Source organism: Pagrus major, chromosome 12 (genome assembly GCF_040436345.1).
Source record: "Pagrus major chromosome 12, Pma_NU_1.0".
NCBI lineage: Eukaryota > Metazoa > Chordata > Actinopteri > Spariformes > Sparidae > Pagrus > Pagrus major.
The window spans coordinates 1,559,523-1,579,489 of NC_133226.1; the positions used below are offsets into that span (position 1 = coordinate 1,559,523).

At 42.6% G+C, this 19,967-nt stretch overlaps 1 protein-coding gene across 1 annotated transcript in view; it reads left to right on the forward strand.

The window, feature by feature from the left end:
- The first annotated feature begins 1,880 nt into the window (after positions 1-1,880).
- Positions 1,881-19,967, forward strand: part of dcc (DCC netrin 1 receptor) — a 245,377-nt gene continuing 227,290 nt past the window's right edge. The window contains exons 1-2 of the mRNA XM_073478346.1: positions 1,881-1,899; positions 2,079-2,441. Of these exons, the coding sequence (XP_073334447.1) occupies positions 1,881-1,899; positions 2,079-2,441 (382 nt within the window). The remainder of the gene's footprint in view (positions 1,900-2,078; positions 2,442-19,967) is intronic.

A 19,967-nucleotide genomic window follows, 5' to 3' on the forward strand; every position in this document is an offset into this window, starting at 1 on the left:
TCTTTGTGCCGTAATGACGTGACATCAGGTTGTTCTGAGCCTCTCTGTTCAGACTTCCCAGGAAACACGCAGACACTGAACGGCTGCTTTGACCGAACAAACTGTCTCTCTGATCAGGATGAAAGACTTTTTAGCAGTGTTGACATCAAAGACGAGAGGAGAGAAACCGCCACTGCTTGCCGCTGACAGAGCCTTTTGCAAGATTAAACAAAATATGGAAAACATGAAAACAAAATCTACAGCAGGTTGATGTGGCTTTGATAGAGATGACAAGTTATCCTGCAGAGCAGAGCACTACAGGTCGGAGGTTAAACTCAGTCATGTTCTCTGCTGTGAAGAGACACATCTGACAAAACTAGTGACAAATATGAATAAACACATCAACCAGAACATGAATAAATGAATGAACAGATAAAAGCATGAGAAAATAAACACTACTCGTACTCCTTCTTCACATGCTGCTGAAAAACAGCTTTGAAACAGTGCAGAAAAAGGCATGTGTTCGGGCTTTATTCCACCTGCAGCTCAACACCACCAGGCAGGCAGTAATGGTTGTGGGTTTGACTCCCTGTTAAACTGTCTGATTGTACTTGTGTTGTAAAGCATTGTTGTTCATGTTGAAAAAGATGAGCACACACAACCAGAATCTGCTCAGAGAAATATTGATATCATGAAGATAAATCTCCAGGACCGGTTTGAACATTTTAATTCTAATGTTATCCAGCTCTGTTTCATCAATCCTCTGTTGAGGTAGATCTGCTGCAAATTAGTTTTTTCTATAGTTCTCCATATTTCTTCTGTAAGTGTGGAAATGCTTTAATACAAGCAAATATAATTTGCACCTGAACTATATTGTGAAGTTGGCTGATAAAGTGATCGGTGTCCCACAGGCCCCCCGACTTCACAAACTGACCCCTTCTTTTTGAGTCTAAAACTCTTCCTCTCTCTCCCTCACAGTACCCCAGTGCAATCACCCTGCTTAATCTTCACATGTGATTTTACATTTTGGAGATTGTTGTGTGTATTATTATGTATATTATACATACAGGAAACATGTATGTTGTATTTGTAGTTTTAACCTTTTAACTGTAGATTTTCTGGAGTTTTTGTTGTTCTTCTAGGTGTTGTCTTGTATCTTGTGCCCCTGACTACAAGTCAAGTTTCCCATTTGGGATAATAGAATGACTGAACTGAACTGAACTGAACTGAAACTGACAGAGGTAGCTGGTTTTACATGAGATAATTTAATCATTTTGATCATTGAAAGTTTGCACAGTTTGCACAGCCTGAGCTAAGGAGCTGCTTCGTAGTCTGGTGGTATGCCAGAGGATACTTCTGTATCTTTTGCCAGATGGCAGCAGGGTGAACAGGCTGTGGCTGGGGTGGGTTTTGTCCTTTAGTATCCTTTGGACTCAGACGCAGAAACCTAACCTCACCGATACTTTCAGGCATGTAAAGCCTAAATAGGGACAAAATAGATGTCATATATATGTGAGCCCCTTATTTAAGCATGTGTGACACAGATAATCAAAGGGTGGAAACTGGCTAAATGTAGTAATTTATTCAGGAATAAACCTAACCCTAATTTCCTGAAAAAAAAAAAAAAAAATTAATCCTGAAATTCATTTGGATAGAGGGAAATATTGATTTGTGTGAGTTTATCTCAGTTATCTACAAAATGTTTATATATTTCACTACTCTTACAGTCTGCAATAGTAGGACTAAAGTCAGCGGCCGGCCCCCAATGACTCTGCTCCTATTTGTGATCATTTAGTCAGGCAATGCAGGGCACATGTTCAGGGCCTTATCATCTTACTTAATGGCATATACTGTCTTCACAATTAAATCAACAGTAATCAGATTGCTTACACAGAACGAATATGGGGCCTCCGTTGCCCCGTAGGGTCTTGGGCCCTGGTGCTGTTGTGATGATCACTTTTGAGCTTGTGTGTGTGGTTGGAGTTCTGTTGTCAGTTAATGTGATGGTGAGCATTTTCATTAATAAAGAACTGTACTGTTGGTGATCTCAGGTTTCTGTGCTTCTATCTAATTCCCCCTTTTCTCTTCTCCTGTTATAGCCTCAGACACCTCCTCATCATCATCCTCATCCCTCCCATCTACTCTTGGAGGTTTTGTGGACTTCACTTTCACCCAGGAGCCTCAGGACATAGTGACTGTGCGCGGTGGTGTGCTGCAGCTCGACTGCCAGGCACAGTCAGACGCAGTGGCAGAACCTCCCACTATCACATGGCGTAAGGATGGCGTGCTACTGAGTGCGGTGGTGGATGAGCGGCGATGGCAACTGGCTAATGGCTCGCTGCTAGTGCAGAATGTTGTGCACTCACGGCACCACCGGCCTGACGAGGGCGAATATCAGTGCCTCGCCACACTGGAAGGACTGGGGAGCATTGTTAGCCGGACTGCCAAAGTCACTGTGGCTGGTAAGAGACTGCTCTACTGTATTTTATGGTAACACACAATTTATGTTCTGCTAAAAGCACATTAAGTATAGGTAACTGTTTTACAGATTTGTCAGGTGTAAGGTTAACATTCAGACTTTTGAAATTGTATTAAATTATCTGCATGATTAAACCAAAACAAACTTGACCTTGTCTCATATACGCAGATATCAGCTCACATTTAGGTCCTCTTCTGATCTCGGTCTAACAGTTTGCCTCCACCTGGCTTTATAATGCTAAAATACGACTTGAATGTGACAAAATTATCTTTGCTTAAGGGCTGGCTTTTTCCCAAAATTGTCTCCAAAGAAAAGGAGAGGAAAGAAGGAAACAAGAGAAGAGAAGGGAAGGAAAGGAGAAGAGAGGAGGGGAGGGGAGATTCTCTCACTCAGATTGACGTTTCTATGACACCTTGACCTGTCCTTGACAGTTCAGATGTGAGCTCAGATGTAATTTAGCAAGAGAAGTGAAGCTTCAGATCAATACTGTTTATGGAAGACATTAACAGACAGAGCAGCACAGAGGCTGAAGTGCATCACTATCTCGAATAGTATACATTGTCTGCACTATGGGATGACAGACTGTATGACAGGTTTAGGGACTTTAAATTCATACCCTAACTTTGTAGAAGAAGAAAATGTATGTAATTTATACATTGGATCATATAATTTACATCATCAATTGGACACAGATTGGGGAAAATGTTTTCTGTTTTTCAAATAATTTAATTCTCACTATTTCTGTCTTTTGACCTTCAATTTCAACAGTATCAAGAACATTAAAATTACCACTTTGATGCAGCATAAACTCTGACGATGTAGTTGAGGAAGTGGTGAAGAGCACGTTTGTCAGCCGGAAATACTGTGGGAAGGTGCTCTGGGTACTCTGACGTTCCAGAATTTTCTTTAGCTCCTCACATCTATCATCAGATTAATAAAATGAAGTGTGTCCTTCAGTAGATCTCTAAAAGCAGTTATCAGTGTATGAAACTCTGCATCACAACTTCTCTGATGAGGAGCTCTTTCCAGTTCAAATCCCGCGTATGTGAGAACCCAGTTTGTTGATCATTGGTCAGTATGTGTGTATGTTCATATATGGCTGTAAACTAGGAATTAATTAGAGACACTAAACACTCAGAGACAGAGAGAGAGACAGACAGAGAGACAGAGAGAGAGAGAATTTTTTGAATTTTCAAAACCTCTTTAATTGCGATCCCCTTTCTTGGGGAGGAGGGTGAGGACCGCTCTCCTGCAGCTCGAAGGTAACTGGCCTTTATTAAAACTGTCTCTGAGAACGAGTAACAAATCCTGGCCAATCACAGGCCAGAAAACCTTGTAGAAATCCACAGGAAGACCATCAATGCCTTGAGCTTTCCCACTATCCAGGCTCTGCAGCGCAGCAGCTAGTTTATCTGCAGAGATCTGTGTGTCCAGCTCAGCGTTGGCCTCCATGGGAACCTTGGGTAGACCCTCGTAGAAAGACTGCGCCACCTCCGTTCTCTCCTGGAACTCCTTCTTGAAGAGCCCCTCATAAAAGGTGACTGCACATCTACGTATCTCTGCCAACTCCTGCAGCAGCCGCCCAGTGTCGGACCGCAGAGAAAGCATGAGTCTTTTTTGTCCATTCTTGCATTTGAGGCCGAAGAAAAAGTGAGAGGGAGCATCCATTTTAGCAACATTTTGGAAACAGGATCGAACCAGAGCACCTTGAGCAGAGAAACCCAGCAGGTCAGACAGAGCTGACTTTTTCTTTTTGAGAACTTTGATATGTTCTCTTTCTCCTGTGGAATCTGCTAAATCTTGCAGCTCCACTATTTCTCTCTCCAGAGCTTTCATAGACCTGGTCATGTCCCTTGTGACATTGAGAGTGTACTGTAGGCACAGATGCTTTATTTTACTCTTCCCTATATCCCACCACTGTTGTAAAGAGGTGTATTCAGATTTTGTCTCTGTATAGTTTTCCCAAAACAGAATGAAAGCATTTCTAAAAATAGTATCAGAAAGCAAGGCCACATTGAAATGCCAGTAGGCACTGCTACATTTGACATTTTTAACAAAAATAGAAACCTGTACAAGAGAGTGATCTGAAATACCTACTGGGTGTATCGAGCAACTCTGAAGCACATTTGTCTGATGTTTGAAGCAGTAAACTCTATCAAGCCTGGCCATAGATAAAGAGTTATCTTTAGCATCAACCTAAGTATACTGGCGTTGAGCGAGATGAAAATGCCTCCAAGTGTCACATAAATTATTTGCTTCAATTAACTTAATAAGATAAGATAAGCTCTTGGAGGCTCCATGTGGTTCTGAATGGTTACTGTCTAGAGTTGCATTTGCAGTACAGTTAAAATCACCACCCAGGAACATGTAACCTTTACCGTTACAGTTGTTAACAACAGTGTTTAAAAGGTCTAAAACCACCCTTTCTGTGCCTACGGTTGGAGTATATACATTAATGGTCATTTTCACATTTTCAAACACAGCTTGCATTTTCAACAAGCGACCCTCAATAATTTCTTCAGTGACACAAGAAGTGGGTAAAAACCCTCTAGAAAACAGGATACCAACTCCTCCACTGGTACTGGTGCTCTTATGGCTGAGGAAGACTTCCCCATCCCACCCCCTCCTCCATGCAGGTTCATTCTCAGCTGTGCTGTGTGTCTGTAGAAAAATTACATCTAATTTCCTAACTAACAAACTGAAAAGAGAAGCTCTCTTGACGTCCTCTCTGGCACCGTTAATGAGCCGAGCTTTAAGTCACACATTGTGATGAAAAGGCTGCATCCAAACAAGGCAGAGAGGAACACGCAGAAAAAGGAGGACAACAGTGAAAACTAAATAATGCGCAATTTGCAACCAAACTCTTAACACCAGTTTTTTGAGGCGAAACACCTCTTGGTCAGTAAACGTCTGCTGGCCGGAGCATCCTGCGTTTTTCGAGAAAAGTCTGATTGAGTCAAGGAACAGCTTTAAATCTAGGAAGAACTCCTCCACTTTAACTAGTCTCATGCCTTTTGTGTCCTGTAAGAAAGAGCGGATTCTGGTGAAGGAGTAAACACTCTGCACATCCAGCTGTGAGCTCCCAGTGAGATCACCTTCACTGTCCTGCATCTCTGCTACTGTTTGGCGCTCACCTTCCTGACTCGTCGGACTCTCCGTGACCTCGCCCTCCTGATCACTGTCAGCCCTGTTTTCCTGCAGGATCCTGCATGTTCCTCTGCGGCTTGGCCGGTACAGAGGCTCCGCTGCTGGCTCCGACAGGTGGCGGCTCCGCTGCAGGAGCAGCTGACCAGCTTCCTTCAGCTCTCTCCGGGCACAAACGAATCAAGTGCCCCTCAGTTCCACACCCAAAACATTTCATTGTGTCTGAGGTCACATGCACAATTTAATCAAAATCAATCAAGTTCAGCTCCTCATCACTCTTTTTAAGGACCATGAAGACTTGTCTCCTAAAAGACACGACATGCTTAAGATGAGGAGACTTGCAGCTGATGGGGATCATTTTCACGGGGGACACCAGCTGTCCGTGCCTCGCCAGCTCTTTTTCTAACAGCTCATTCTTCAGGAACGGGGGCACATTAGAAATAATGACTTTTTTAGCAGGATTCACTAGTGAGGACACGGGGGTGAAAGTATCTTTGATCACTACTCCGCTCTCCAGCAGCTGATTGACTTTGTCTGTACTGTCCAAAAACACCACCACAGCGCTGTTCATTCTGGACGCAGATTTAACACTTTCATAGCCCACAATTTCACCTACAGTCCTCCACTGAGCAGCCGACAGCCGGAGACAGTATGACGGCGTGTCGGTGTGTCAGCTTGTGCAAGCCAGAGCCTCCACCTGCAGCCATGCTGAGCAGCCACGCTGCCTCCGCAAACACACAAAGAAAACTCCTCCAAACAACACAGCAACAACTACACTAACTGTCAAACAAGAGGAGAAAACTCAAACCCACTGCAACACACTCAGACTCACACAGAGAGAGAGACAGAGAGAGAGAGAGAAACAGAGAGAGACTTTTTGACTTTTAAAACAACATTTATTTACATCATGTTATAAGAAAAAATCTTGTTTCATTCTCATCTACTTCAACTGGTAAGCTGAAAACAATAAATTATCAGGCATCATTACTCCAGTTCCATCAAATCACTTTACGTGCATGCACGCACGCACGCACACACACACACACACACACACACACACACACACACACACACACACACTATAATAGGTTAAAAATGAAGGACCAGTGAACCATCTTCTGTCAGTGTACCATAAGCCTGTCTGATGTCCAGATTACTGGTCAGGGTATAGAAAGCGTGCTCTATTTTGAGACGAGCCGCCACCAGACCCTTCGGACTCTGCATCACATCAGTCCAGCCTTGACCTAAAATCTGATTCCTCCTGGTCTTCCAGATCGATAGCTTTGCAGTTCCAAACAGGAAATTGATTAGAACCAAAGTTGATTTGTTACTCAATATATATCTAGGCCCAAAAAACAGAGGGGACAGAGAACTTCTCTCTCAAAGCTTCCACCCATTCCTGCAGTACTCTAAATAAGCCCGCTTACTGAGAACAAGATACCACTAGATGCTCTAGTGTTTCCCTTTTTGTACAGAATGGACATCCCTCCCCAGTGCTTGGGTCCAGGTGGCTATTGCTCCATGAATAATTCTCCACTGGAGGGCAGCCACCCGTTTCTCAACAGGAGGCTTATACAAGACCCTCCACCTGCCTTTAGGGGTACAGCCTGAAGCAAAAACCTCATTCCACCTCGACTCTTTTACTTCAGCCAGACAGTGAAGGTTCAACACCTTCGCACAGCTTTGATAAAGCTGCTTCTTCCTGCAAGAACTGAAATTTCCCAGCACTGGTGTTTTCAGAGAGAGAAGCCGTCCACTCTCCTCTCGCCACTCCCAAACAGCAGGACTGACCATTGGTCAACCAGAGCACAATTTTCAGGAAACAATCTTAGTGGCACAGACAGGGACTGCCAGACTTCCTCCACAATCCTCCTCAGCACTCTTGACGATCTGATGTCAGTGATACCACCAAGTGTTTCAATGGAGGCTTTTGTCAGATGGCCTAGTTTAATAATGCCAGCCTCAACAAACTTAGTCCTTAATGTATTGGAGGAAAACATGGTGTTTGCAAGGAAGTCATTACAAAACAGTGGCTCCTCAAAGAGCCACCTTCCCGGTCTGGGGTCAGGAGTCCGTGTGACTTTCAGCATCTGCCAGGCATCAAGCACTGAGTTATAGAAAGGTGTAAGCCCAGTCAGGTCAGCCTCAGGTCTCAACAGAAAAAGTTGTTTATCCAGCCCAAGTCGTCCAGCTTTCATGAGAAGCAGCCGAGCAGGAGCCAACCAGCCGTGACTGCAGCCATACAACAGCCTCTGTGCAGTCTGCAGTCTGAAGGCTGCAGTTCTGGACAGAATGTCTATGAGTCTTTGTCCTCCCTCTGCCACAGGGAGATATAAGGCCGACTCCCTCAACCAGTGCTGAAAAAAGTTCACTAGGAGCCGCTGCACCTCTTTCACAGTCCTGGCGGTGGCACTAAAACAGTGAGTCTGTGCCACAGAGATGAGGCAACAAGGTTATTGACTATCAGAGCTCTTCCCCGTAGGACAGCTAGGGTAGCAACCATTTCCATTTAGACAACTTGGCTTCCACCTTGTACAGCACTCCCTCCCAGTTCTGCCTCTGAAAGTCCTCAGTTCCTACGTATACTCCTAGGATTTTAGTTCCCCCTTTTCCCCACTTAAGATTCCCAGGAATACCAGGAATGCTCCCCAAGCTCCACTGACCCACCAAACAAGCCCCACTTTTTCCCCAGTTAACCCTGGCTGAAGAAGCTTTTTCATACAAAGCCAGGCTTTCTTTTAATTCCTTGACATCTCCCTGATCCTGGACAAACACATTAACATCATCTGCATATGCTGATACAACAACAAGGAGGGCTCTGAGCCAGCTCTGGCAGAGAGAGACCCCTCAGCTCGCTCCTCAATCTGCGGAGGAGAGGTTCAATAGCAAAACTATAAAGCTGTCCTGAGATGGGGCATCCCTGCCTGATCCCTCTCCTCACTGGCACAGGGCAGCTCAAACCTCCTCCCACCTTTACCACACAACAAGCATCACTATACAACAGCTTTATCCAGGACATGAATCCCTCCCCAACACCAAAAGCCTGCAATGTAGAAAAAAGCAAAGTATGATCTACACGGTCAAAAGCCTTCTCTTGGTCAATAGATACGATACCAACATTGATATCATATAACTTACAAACATCAAACACATCGCTCATCAGAAATAAATGATCCAGCATAGACCTGTCTGGAACACAGTAGGATTGATCTGCACCAATCAACAGTTCAGTAAAGTTTTTCAGGCTGTTTGGTAAAACCTTGGAGAGAATCTTATAGTCTGTGCATAAAAGAGCTACTGGTCTTAAGTTTTTTAATAGTCTCCCTTCTTAGGCAGCAGAGAGAGGACTGCACACCTACAGGAAGCTGGAAGTGTCCCTTTTTCAAAACACTCCAAAAGATCATGTCCCAACACAGTCCAAAAGATCTGAGACACAGCAGCATTCAGTTCATCCGGAATTATGTCTGGGCTTAAACCTTGAACAAATCTGTGTAAAAATACACTGCATGATTCCTCATCTCAGCTGACTCTGTGGTCACCAGGGAAACGAAGACACACCATTTGTTTTCTCTGCCCAACTGACTTCTCTAAAGTAAAGAAGAAAGTAGTCGGTGCATCCATGTCCTGGAGTCTAGTAAAGAGTGCTCGGACTAAAGCTCCTTTTGCTGTTGCATAAAGGAGTTTAGTTCCTGTCGTTTAGAAAATAGGGGTCATTATACTGCTGATCAGTTTGTGAGACAGCAAGATTTTCCAGGTCTCTTATCTCTTCTTCTAACCTATGCACAGCTCTTTTAATGTTAGCTGTGGAATGTGATGTATAATTGCTGGCAAAACACCCTCATTTGAGCCTTTCCTACCTCCCACCACTGAGAAATGGAAAGAAAATTATCTTTCCTAGATCTCCAGTAATCCCAAAACAATTTAAATTTTTCACAAAAAATATGATCATGTAATAATTTAACGTTAAAATGCCAAAAAGATTGTTGTTCTCCAGCGGAAGATAGAATCAGCTCCACATAAAACCAGTCTAATCTAGCTGCACTAACTCTACCATCTGTTATTTTGACCCAAGTGTACCGTCCGACTGAAGGATGTTTCATCCTCCACACATCAACCAAATCAGTTTTCTTTAAAACATGAGACAAAACAGAAGATGACTGAAAGTGTGGCTCCTCTCCAGTCCTATCTAAAGTAAAATCAGTGCAACAATTCCAATCTCCATTCAGTACAAAACACTCCCCTTGATCAATGTCACTTAATTTTTCTTTCAATATTTTAAAAAGCCCTTCATGCTCAGAGCCTTGGTTAGGTGCATAAACATTAATCAACCAAAAAACAAAACCATCTATTTTAACTTTCACCATAAGGACTCTGCCCTTCACTGTCTCTGTGCTGGATATAATGTTAGCATTTAAAGTAGGAGACAATAAAATAGCAACTCCTGCACTAAAATTTGTCCCATGGCTAAGGACATGCTGCCCTCCCCACCACAAGCCCCAATCTGTTTCATTCATGACATCACTGTGTGTTTCTTGTAGAAAAACTATATCTAGTCTTTTCTGTTTGATGACTTCTGTTATTAAAGCTCTCTTCTGTGCATCTCTGCCCCCATTGATGTTTAAAGATGCCACTCTCAAACCCTGCATATAAAAAGAGGAGAGACAGACCAATAAAGAGTCAGACAGAGCAAGAAACAGACAGTAGAAAAAAGACACCCAGTGTTGTATGATCATGGTACTTTTATCTTGAAAGTTTCATTTTTTTAACCCCTTTGGCATTAACCTTTAAAACTTTCCTTAGACCAGTGACATGTTTCCTGAGAAGATAACGTTTCTTGCCATCCAGTAAATCTAACCCAACAACCCTCTGAAGAGAAGTCACTGATTTAATGAATTTTCCAGCATCAGGAAAATAATCTTTGACATTAATTGATTTACCAAATGTATCATCCAAAAAAACATTAATCTCCTCTAAAAAATACAAGTCTACATTCTGAGAGACACTGTCAGCTACAGAAACACTATCAGATTCAGATTCACAACCCATATCAGCCTCATTATCATCATGACAACCAGCAGACTCCATCACCTGCTCCTCTGACTTACTGTCCAGTCTGACCTTCAGCAGCTCAGCCTCCTTTACAGCAAAACCCTGCACATCTTCACTCTGCCCTGTCCGGACCACAGGTTCAGCCTCCACCTCCCCTGCTGAGTTTTCTCTTTAGACACAGAGTCACCAACAACGCTGACCCCGACCACGGATCCATCGAAACCAGCGGCCCCGGACACAGAGGCGCCACTGCCAGCAGCCTCTTCCACAGAGCCACCGACACCATCAGCCGGCCCGACCACGGAGCCACCGACATCATCAGTCGGCCCGCGAGAGCGGACCAGATCCCCCTGTGCTGTAATGCCCAACAGGTTGGCTAGAGCAGCCTTTTTAGATTTAAGGGCTTCAATGTGTCCTTGATTTCTGGTAGAATCTACTAGACTCTGTAGTTCTACTACTTCTGTCTCTAGGTCTTGAAGAGACCTGGTGATGTGCTTGGTGACATTACAAGTATACTGCTGACAAAACTGTTTGATAAGACTTCTTCCAAAATTCCACCCCCGCTGCACTGAAGAAAAGCCAGATTTATTTTTCTGATGTGAAAACCATAAAAAATTAAAAGCTTCTCTAAAACATTTGTCATTTAAAAGACCAGTGTTAAAAATGCCAATAAGCGCTATGGAGCTTAACGTTTTGAATGTGAAAAGAGCACTGAACAAGACAATGATCAGACAGACCAACAGGAACGATTTGACACCTTGATGATGACAAAATGATACTTAAAACAATAAAAGCGATCAAGTCTGGCCAGTGATATCAGATTGTCTCTGGAGTGACTCCAGATGTACTGCCTGACAGTCCTGTTAAAACCTCTCCACATGTCCTTTAACTCACATGTCTCAATGAGCTGTCTGAGTCTGACAGATGAGGCATGATGAGGCTCCAGGTGATTTCTGTCTAGCTTAGCATTTTCTGTGCAGTTAAAATCACCTCCCAGAAACAAAAAATCATCTGAACACTTCTCAATGACATCACACAAAACATTTTAAAAAAACAAATTGTTACTGCTCAAAATTGGAGCGTAAACATTCACAAAAATCATTTTCACATGTTCATATTGCACTTTGACCTTTAAAATATGACCACGCATTATTTCTTCCACCTCAAAAGAAAAAGGAGTAAAGCTCTTTGCAAAAAGCTCAGCCAGCCGCCACTGTTAGAAGTTTTATGGCTGAGAATGACTTCCCCTGGCCACTCCTTCTTCCAGTCACATTCATTCTCACTGTCACTGTGAGTTTCTTGAACAAAAACCCCATCCAGGGTCTTTATTTCAGTCAGTTTGAAGAGAGAAGCTCTTTTCACATCACTTTTTGCTCCATTGACATTTAAAGAGCCTATTTTTAAATCGATTATCCGAGCTTTGACCTTTGTCACTATTTTCTTGAGTCTGTAAATCTCTTGCTCAGTGAAAGAGTCCTTGTCTTTCCTCAGCTCTGCCATAGACCTGACAAAACCTCTGAGATCAGGGAAGAACTGCTTATTTTAACGGCCCTCTGCCCTTTAGTTTGTGAGAGAAAACTTTAAATTTTCTCAAGATGATAAAAAGTCATCTCATCCTCTTGTGAAGGCGTCCACTCACACTCATCTCTGACAGTTCCTCCAGTGTTGTCTTATTTTTAGCACTGCTCTGCTCTTTGTCAGCACTGTTTTTCCTTTTTTGAGATTTGGGTTGTGGAGCTTTCCCTTTACACGTTTCCAGCTATCAGTTCATTTTCAACATTTTGACTGCAGCTTTCTTTCTGTGTATCTCCAGTTTTCTCTGTGTGCTTCTTGTCCTCAGAGTTCTCTCCACTCGGCATGGCCGGCCGAACAGAAAAGGCAAAAATGTGCAGACACATTTTACACGTACACAGAAACACACCAACAAATGCATGTAGAGCAGAATGAGGCAGATACCCACTGATAATTAACATTCAAAAGAGAACGCTCAACTTTTTTAACCACCTGAAATCCAGCCCCCGAGACACCCTCCACTCCAAAGCCCTCCAAACTCAAGAGCTGAGCCCAGAAAAGAGTCCCCTATGTCAGTTGGTACTGAGGCTAACTGCCCCTTCTCAGACACAGTCTGACCAGCCTCACAACAACACTGCTCTCCAAACACCAATCAGAGTAAAGCAAATTATAACACAATGTAAAGAAACCTATCTGGAACATTGGAAAGAAGAAACTAAAAGCCAAAGTAGATTAGAATGTGATCTAGCCCTAAAAAGAGATGATGAATTATCAGAATCTCTCTCTACTGTCAGAGATAGAAAGCAGAGACAGATCCTCACCAAGTACAGGCTCAGTGACCACAAACTGACAATCCAAACAGGAAGACACAAACAATCATGGCAACCAAAAGAAAACAGAACATGTGGTCACTGCTCAACAGGTGAGGTTGAGACAGAGATGCACTTTCTCCTACAATGTAAAACATTCAACAAAACCAGGAACATTTATTTTAACAAGTTTAATTCGGTAATCTCAGAGTTCAAAGAGCTGAATGACCTCTCAACATTAAAAATACTCCTGGGAGAAGGAGATAGGGCATATCTGCTGCCCAATATGTGTCAACATGCCACAACCTGAGGGACAGTGAATGACCGACACACACACACACACGCAAGATATACTGTATATATAATTAATATAAATCAATCTTAATGTTGTGTTAATGTTCATATTATTGTTTATTGTGTTCTGTCCGAATGTTTGTACAAATTGTATTTTGATGCTTTGGCTTTAGAGAGAGAGACAGAGAGAGTGAGAGGGAGAGAGAGACAGAGAAAGAGACGGAGAGGGAGAGAGAGAGAGACAGAGAGAGAGACAGAGAGGGAGAGAGAGCCCCTTTGAATTGAATTGAATTGAACTGAATTGAATTGAATTGAGAGAGAGAGAGACTTTACTTTAAAAATAACTTTATTTAGTTATTCTCAAAGATAAATCAAAATCAGGTGTGCATAACCGGAACAAAACAAACAAACAAACAAACAAAATAAAACCAAAACAATATTTGACCAATCTAAAAGAGAGCAGCAGCTCTCCTGCCCCCCTCACAGAGCACAACACTCCTTCCACCGCCCAGAGCGCTGAGAAAGTTCAGATCATCAACAGTGTGGTAATAAACACGGGCAGCAACCAGCCCCTGCATCCTGAACCCTTCACCTTGTTTGCAAACACAAAGTTCACCAGAATACACACATGCTTTTTCCTCACCAGGTATTTGGGACCATAAATAAACAACTCTAAAGAAAAATGTTCCCCAAAACCTGAAACCCAAGACTCCACCAGCCCCAGCAGACAAGCTAAGCGAGGAAACTGGGTGAACAAATGAACCAGGGATTCCTCCTGTGCACAGAACGGACAGCCCACCCCATGACCAGGGTCCAGGTGTGCTATGTGTCTGTTCGTAGCTATCGTACCATGTATAATCCTCCACTGGAGGTCAGCTGCCTGTTTTTCAACAGGCAGTTTATACAAGAACCTCAAACTGCCTGTTGGGGACTTATTCCGGCCAAACACCTCGGCCCACCTCGACACCTTCACTCCGACCAAGGAGCCCAGACGACACACCTTCACACAGAGCTGATACAGCGGCTTCTTCTCTATAGACTCCAACTTCCCAAAAAAAAGTTAGTAATTTGTCCTTCTCCTCCTGCCACTTCCCCACCACAGGAGCAACAGTTAAGGCTGGAAAGCTGTAAGGGCCTCCGTCATCCCACGGTTCAATACACGTAAAGTTCTTAACATAGGTCCTCATGGGTCCTGACAGGGAAACACAGACCTCCATCACCAGTCTGTCCAGGATCCTAGTGGACCTGATGTCCATCCTCTGAGCCAAACCCTCGAGAGACGCCCCTGCATTGTGTATCAGATGTCCCAGTCTGAGACACCCAGCTCTCTGCAGAGCACGGCACAGACTGAAGGATGACAGTATCTGTGATGTAATAAAGTTATTGTGCAGTAATGGTTCCTCCAGGAGCCACCTGCCAGGTGAAGCAGCAGAGTCCCTGGTGTGTTTCAGACCCTGCTATGCCTCCAGGACTGAGGTGGCTGTTTGCTGTATCCTAGTCTACTTACTCTCTGCAGAAGCTGCTCCGCGGTCTCCTGCCACCGCAGACCACACTGGTACAGCAGCCTCTGGACAGTCTGCAGTCTGAAGGACATCATTTTTGCTCTTACATCCACCAGTCCCTGTCCTGTGTCCTGTCCTATGTGAGAATATTCACATCATCTGCATAAGCAGCCACTGTTAGAGGCTGGCTGAGTGAGCTGTTGGCTTTTGAGTTTGTTCCTGATGTTACAAAGCAAAGGTTCTATAGCCATGATGTAAAAAACCTCTCCAACACCAAAAGCACGAAACACTGAAAACAAATATCTATGATCAATCCTGTCAAAAGCCTTTTCCTGGTCAAGTGACAGGATGCCGATGTTTATGTCCAACACTTTGCACATGTCGATTACATCCCACAACAGGAAGAGATTGTCCATAGACAAGAGACAGACAGACAGAGAGACAGAGAGAGAGAGAGAGAGAGAGAGAGAGAGAGAGAGAGAGAAGCCCCATTCACACTGCCCTTTGAGTGAGGGGATCCTGCACCGATTCTCCGCATCCTCTTCTGTGTGAAATTTCGCTGCGCCTCTGATCCACCTGTGGAGGTAGTATCAGAGGTAGAATCAGAGGTAGTGTCAGAGGTAGTGTCAGAGGTAGTATCAGAGGTAGTATCAGAGATAGAATCAGAGGTAGAATCAGAGGTAGTGTCAGAGGTAGTATCAGAGGTAGTATCAGAGGTAGTGTCAGAGGTAGTATCATAGGTAGTATCAGAGATAGAATCAGAGGTAGAATCAGAGGTAGAATCAGAATCAATCAATAGAATAAGTCCAAATATTAGCTGTGAAAAAGGCCTTTTAGCTGTTTAATGTGTTGCACTAACAGCAACATTTTGCATTTCAGTAATGGTCTGTCTCTGCCAGCAAAGATAGGACTTGGACTAAATTAATCTATTTAAATATATCAGTACCACTGAAAATTAATGAAGAAGCAGCAATAAAACAAAAAGAAGCTTTTTATTTATTTATAGAAAGGTAAAGGTAATGGATTATAGTAACATTATTACTTCGTAAATTCGTAAATCACTTCAAATTGGACCATTTATAAATTGAGAGAACTGATGGAACAAACTGTTCAGTTTTTCAGAACACCACACTCAGCAGAGTTACTAAACATGACTAACTAACTAAACATGCCTCCAGAAACAGCCAAGAGTGAACACGATGAAACACTAAAATGCAGCAGAACAAACAGGACGCGAGAAACTAAAGAGATTCAGTTAGAAGCTACAAAGATACTGAGAGCTGAACACAATTACTCTAAAAACCTCTTTCTCTCAGGTTTCCTGCACAGACATGAGTTGAGTATCAATTTTAGGGGAAGATGGGTGTTTGTTAGGGCTGGCTGCAGTTGTGAGACTTCACCGCGGCCTAGGCCCAGCTTGGCCCCACTCCAAAGCAGGATTGCGGCTCGGCTCAATTTGACGCAGTAAAACTGGTGATGGAAATGCAAATTGGCGTGCCCAAACGTGCTGGTGGAAAAACGGCATTGGTTGTTGCAGTGCACTTTTCTTTTTGGCACTTGTCACCTGTAAAAAAATTTGCATACCCCTTGCAAGTGTTTTCAACAGGGCGCCACCCCTCCTAACACTTGCATTGCATAAAGTGCACTCAGCTGTTTTGCTTTTTTCTTCTGTTAGCTTAAAGTAACTCCATACAGCTGACCTGATGAGTCTCACTCAAGCTCCTCCAGCTAGTCACGTGACACGCGCTGCTCTCTTTACAGCATGCCGTGCACAGTTTAAGAATTTATGGGAGAGTTTAGGCTAATAAATCGGATCACATTACACTCCCCCCCGATCCAGTGATTTTGCACCAATACCAATACTAAATATCTGATCGGCGCATCCCTATTTATAGGTTTAGCAGGGTTCAACAATAAGTTTGGCCAGGGGCAAGTAAAATCAAACAATTTGAATAGGGGCAATTAAAATATGGAGTTTGCTTGTTTGAATCCCAAAACAGGAAGATGAAGTGAAGGCATGTTGAGTTCAGGTTTTAATATGCCTGTTTTTCTTCTCCTCACTCCTTTGCTGTAATTCTTTATTTCTTCCTTTCTTCTCCTCCTCCTCAACCTCCCATCTGGATGGTTTGACCCATTTCTCTTCCTCTCTGACTTTACATGCTGTGCTGCTTTCCTTCATCTTGGTATTTTTCATTCTGTGTGATCAGAATCTCCTGTCTGATTGAAAATCCACTGTAAACTCTCCACTCCACCGCTTTGATTTCATGAGGCAGTTCACTCCAAATGTATGCAGCATGTTCTCAGATCAGTTCCTATGAAGAAGAAACATGATGCCACTTTGATACATAAAAGAACAAAAGATTACAAATCTGCCCGCTTGTACTTAGTCAACAACATTATCGTAAGTAGTTCTTAGATACGACAAGAACCTTGTTATATATTTTGTTGAGTTGTGTTCTTACATCATAAATGTTTCCAACAGTGTTCAAAACCAGAAAAATCCAAATCAAGGTAACTACATTTTATTTGGTCTCCTGTCGCTATAACTTCTGATATAGAGTCAGGAGAGTGAGTAAGGAAGTCACGTACAAGACTAAACATAAAACATGAATAAAAGTGAAACATTACTCAGCGCTCACCAGAGACTCTGGTTCTCTGTCTTCTTTACCTCTCTCTGCTCTGTAACGTTAACTTTGTGAAGTACAGTACGTTTGCCCTCTGACAATGGAGTTCACCTCCGTGGATCACTGCTGCAGTCAGGTTGATAAGTGAAAGTGAACATAAATCCACTTATTAATACCAAAAGTTAAAAGTAATCTCTGGGCTCTCCTCCTTTCAGTAAAGGGTTCCGTATCAAAGCAGAATCTGATGTGACACCGGGTGTTTAATCCTCCAGAAGGTTTGGTTCTTCAAGCCCACTCTCTTCTCCAGAGCTGGTCGGCTCTAAGTAGGTGAGCAGTGGGTCTTGCCCCTGCACTCCACCCAACCCTTCCCACACAACATTTGACAAATGTCTTTTGTTATGTTTTGATAGAGACCCCTAGCATCAGAAATTATATATTGTGCATCTAAGTTTTCAGTCTTAGGTTGTAGGAAAAGGTCCAATTAGAGATTATTCCACCTGATCCCAGGTCAGTTTTGCTTCTCTTTTCTAGGTAGAATTTGTGCCATTCTGGGGAGTTTTTGTTACACAAAGTGGTCATCCTTCATGTTTTGTACTGAATGAAGACTTGCTTGTGTACTACAGTAATACCATTAGGAAATATGTTCACGCACCAACATTTTGAGGACCCACAACACTTGTGATGACCAACCAGGAAGTCTCCCCATCCTTAACCAGTTCATTTAATAATACGCCTCAAATATTTGTATTCAAGATTTATGAATTAGACATGTAGGGGTTAAGTCTACAGGACTTCGAACTAAATAGGGTTAGGGTTAGTGTCCTCACAAGTGACAAAAACAAGGGAATATGTTTTATGTTTACGTGTGTGTATGTGTGCAGCTGCAGGCAGCAGTGTGATCCACATCGGAACAGACAGCAGCAGAACTTACATAAGACACACGATCCAAATTCACATCAGCGTTCCCGTCACCTCCGATCTGTGTGATGTCACAGTGGCTCAAGTCCTTGCCACCATGAGGGCGCACAAACCTGCATCCAGTGGCGACTTGCCTGCAATTCAAGAGTCAAATTGAACTTTTCTAATGTTGCAGAAAATGAAAGTTAGTGTTTGTGTCAGAGTTAAAGTTTACCAGCTGTGGCTGTGTGTGAAGGTAAAACAGAGGAGGCAGAAAGCCATTCAAACCAGCATGAAAACAAATTAACAGAAACACAAGCTGCAAGGGAAATCAGGGACCAAACTGCATTTATTTTTCTGTCTCTTCACCGGAAGAAACGTCTTCATAACGATTCATATGCGGACAGAGTTTGGGTTTCTTGAGATTTGGAAACTTGTTCAAAACGAGTTTTTTTCACAATGCAACCACAAAAACAAAACATTCCTTGTCTCAAACCTTTCTACACAAAGCAAACTGCAGGTTTTTTAAATTTTTTTATTGGAAATATCATTTTAAATGCATTAAATGAAACATATGCTTATAAAACATCCATTTCCTAGAACTTAAAAATCAGAAGAAAACACATGACTTTTTTTTATAGAACCACAGTTTGATTCTGTATTGTGCTGTGGCTCAGAGGTTGAGACACCAGCCATGAAGTGTAACCTCCCTGGTTTGAACATGGCTGGTAGGGCTGGGTGATATGGCCTTAAAATGATATTACAACATTTTTAGGCTATATCACGATACACAATATATACCTCAATATGTTGAAATCTCCTCAATAGCACTTCATAAACGCTAGGACTGGGCAACGAAATTAAATATCCCAATATGTTCAATGTCAATATTGCAACAATATGGATGACTATTAGCTTAGTTCAGAAAATGACATCACTGATGCCACCTTAAAACCAGAAAAAGACAACATTCATACTATATTACATCAACAGCATCCAAAATCTAAGATATATAGTCTCATATCACAAAAATAATATACATTACACATTATATATTATGATCACGGAGGTTGCAGCCTAACAAGAAACGTAAATATGGGTTACACTAAGCTGCTTTCAGTAGTTCTTTTGGAAATGTTTTATTTTTGTTTTGTTCTCGACTGGATGGGTTTAGCCTAGCTTAGCTTCAAGACTCGAAGCAGGGATAAAAAGCAACCTACGGCATCACATTCACTATTTAACACATTGCATAATTTTTAAATATTTATTTAATCTGATTAGAAACATCAATTTGTGATTTTATTTATGTATTTTTTTATGCGACTGTAAACAATTATCTGTTTTATGTAGTAGCTAGGTATGTTGAGCCACAATAATGTCCTCTTGGATGGCGTCATTTTGTGTGTTTGTGTAATTACTGTTGGAGCACGTCACTCATACGTGGTCTTCTGTGACTTGTCTGACTTTCTCTTTTGACTCTCTTTTTTGATTTTGTGACTGACTATATAAACTCAACTAAAAATCTCAGAACAACATCAACACAGAGAGGAGAATAAACTTCATTGAATTCCTGACATTGCTGGAGATTGTAGTTAATCTGCCCAGAGGCCCTGACAGCCATGTTGGAATTAAAACTCAGCCACACATGAGCTTCAGATGATAATCTAAGCAGGCTTTT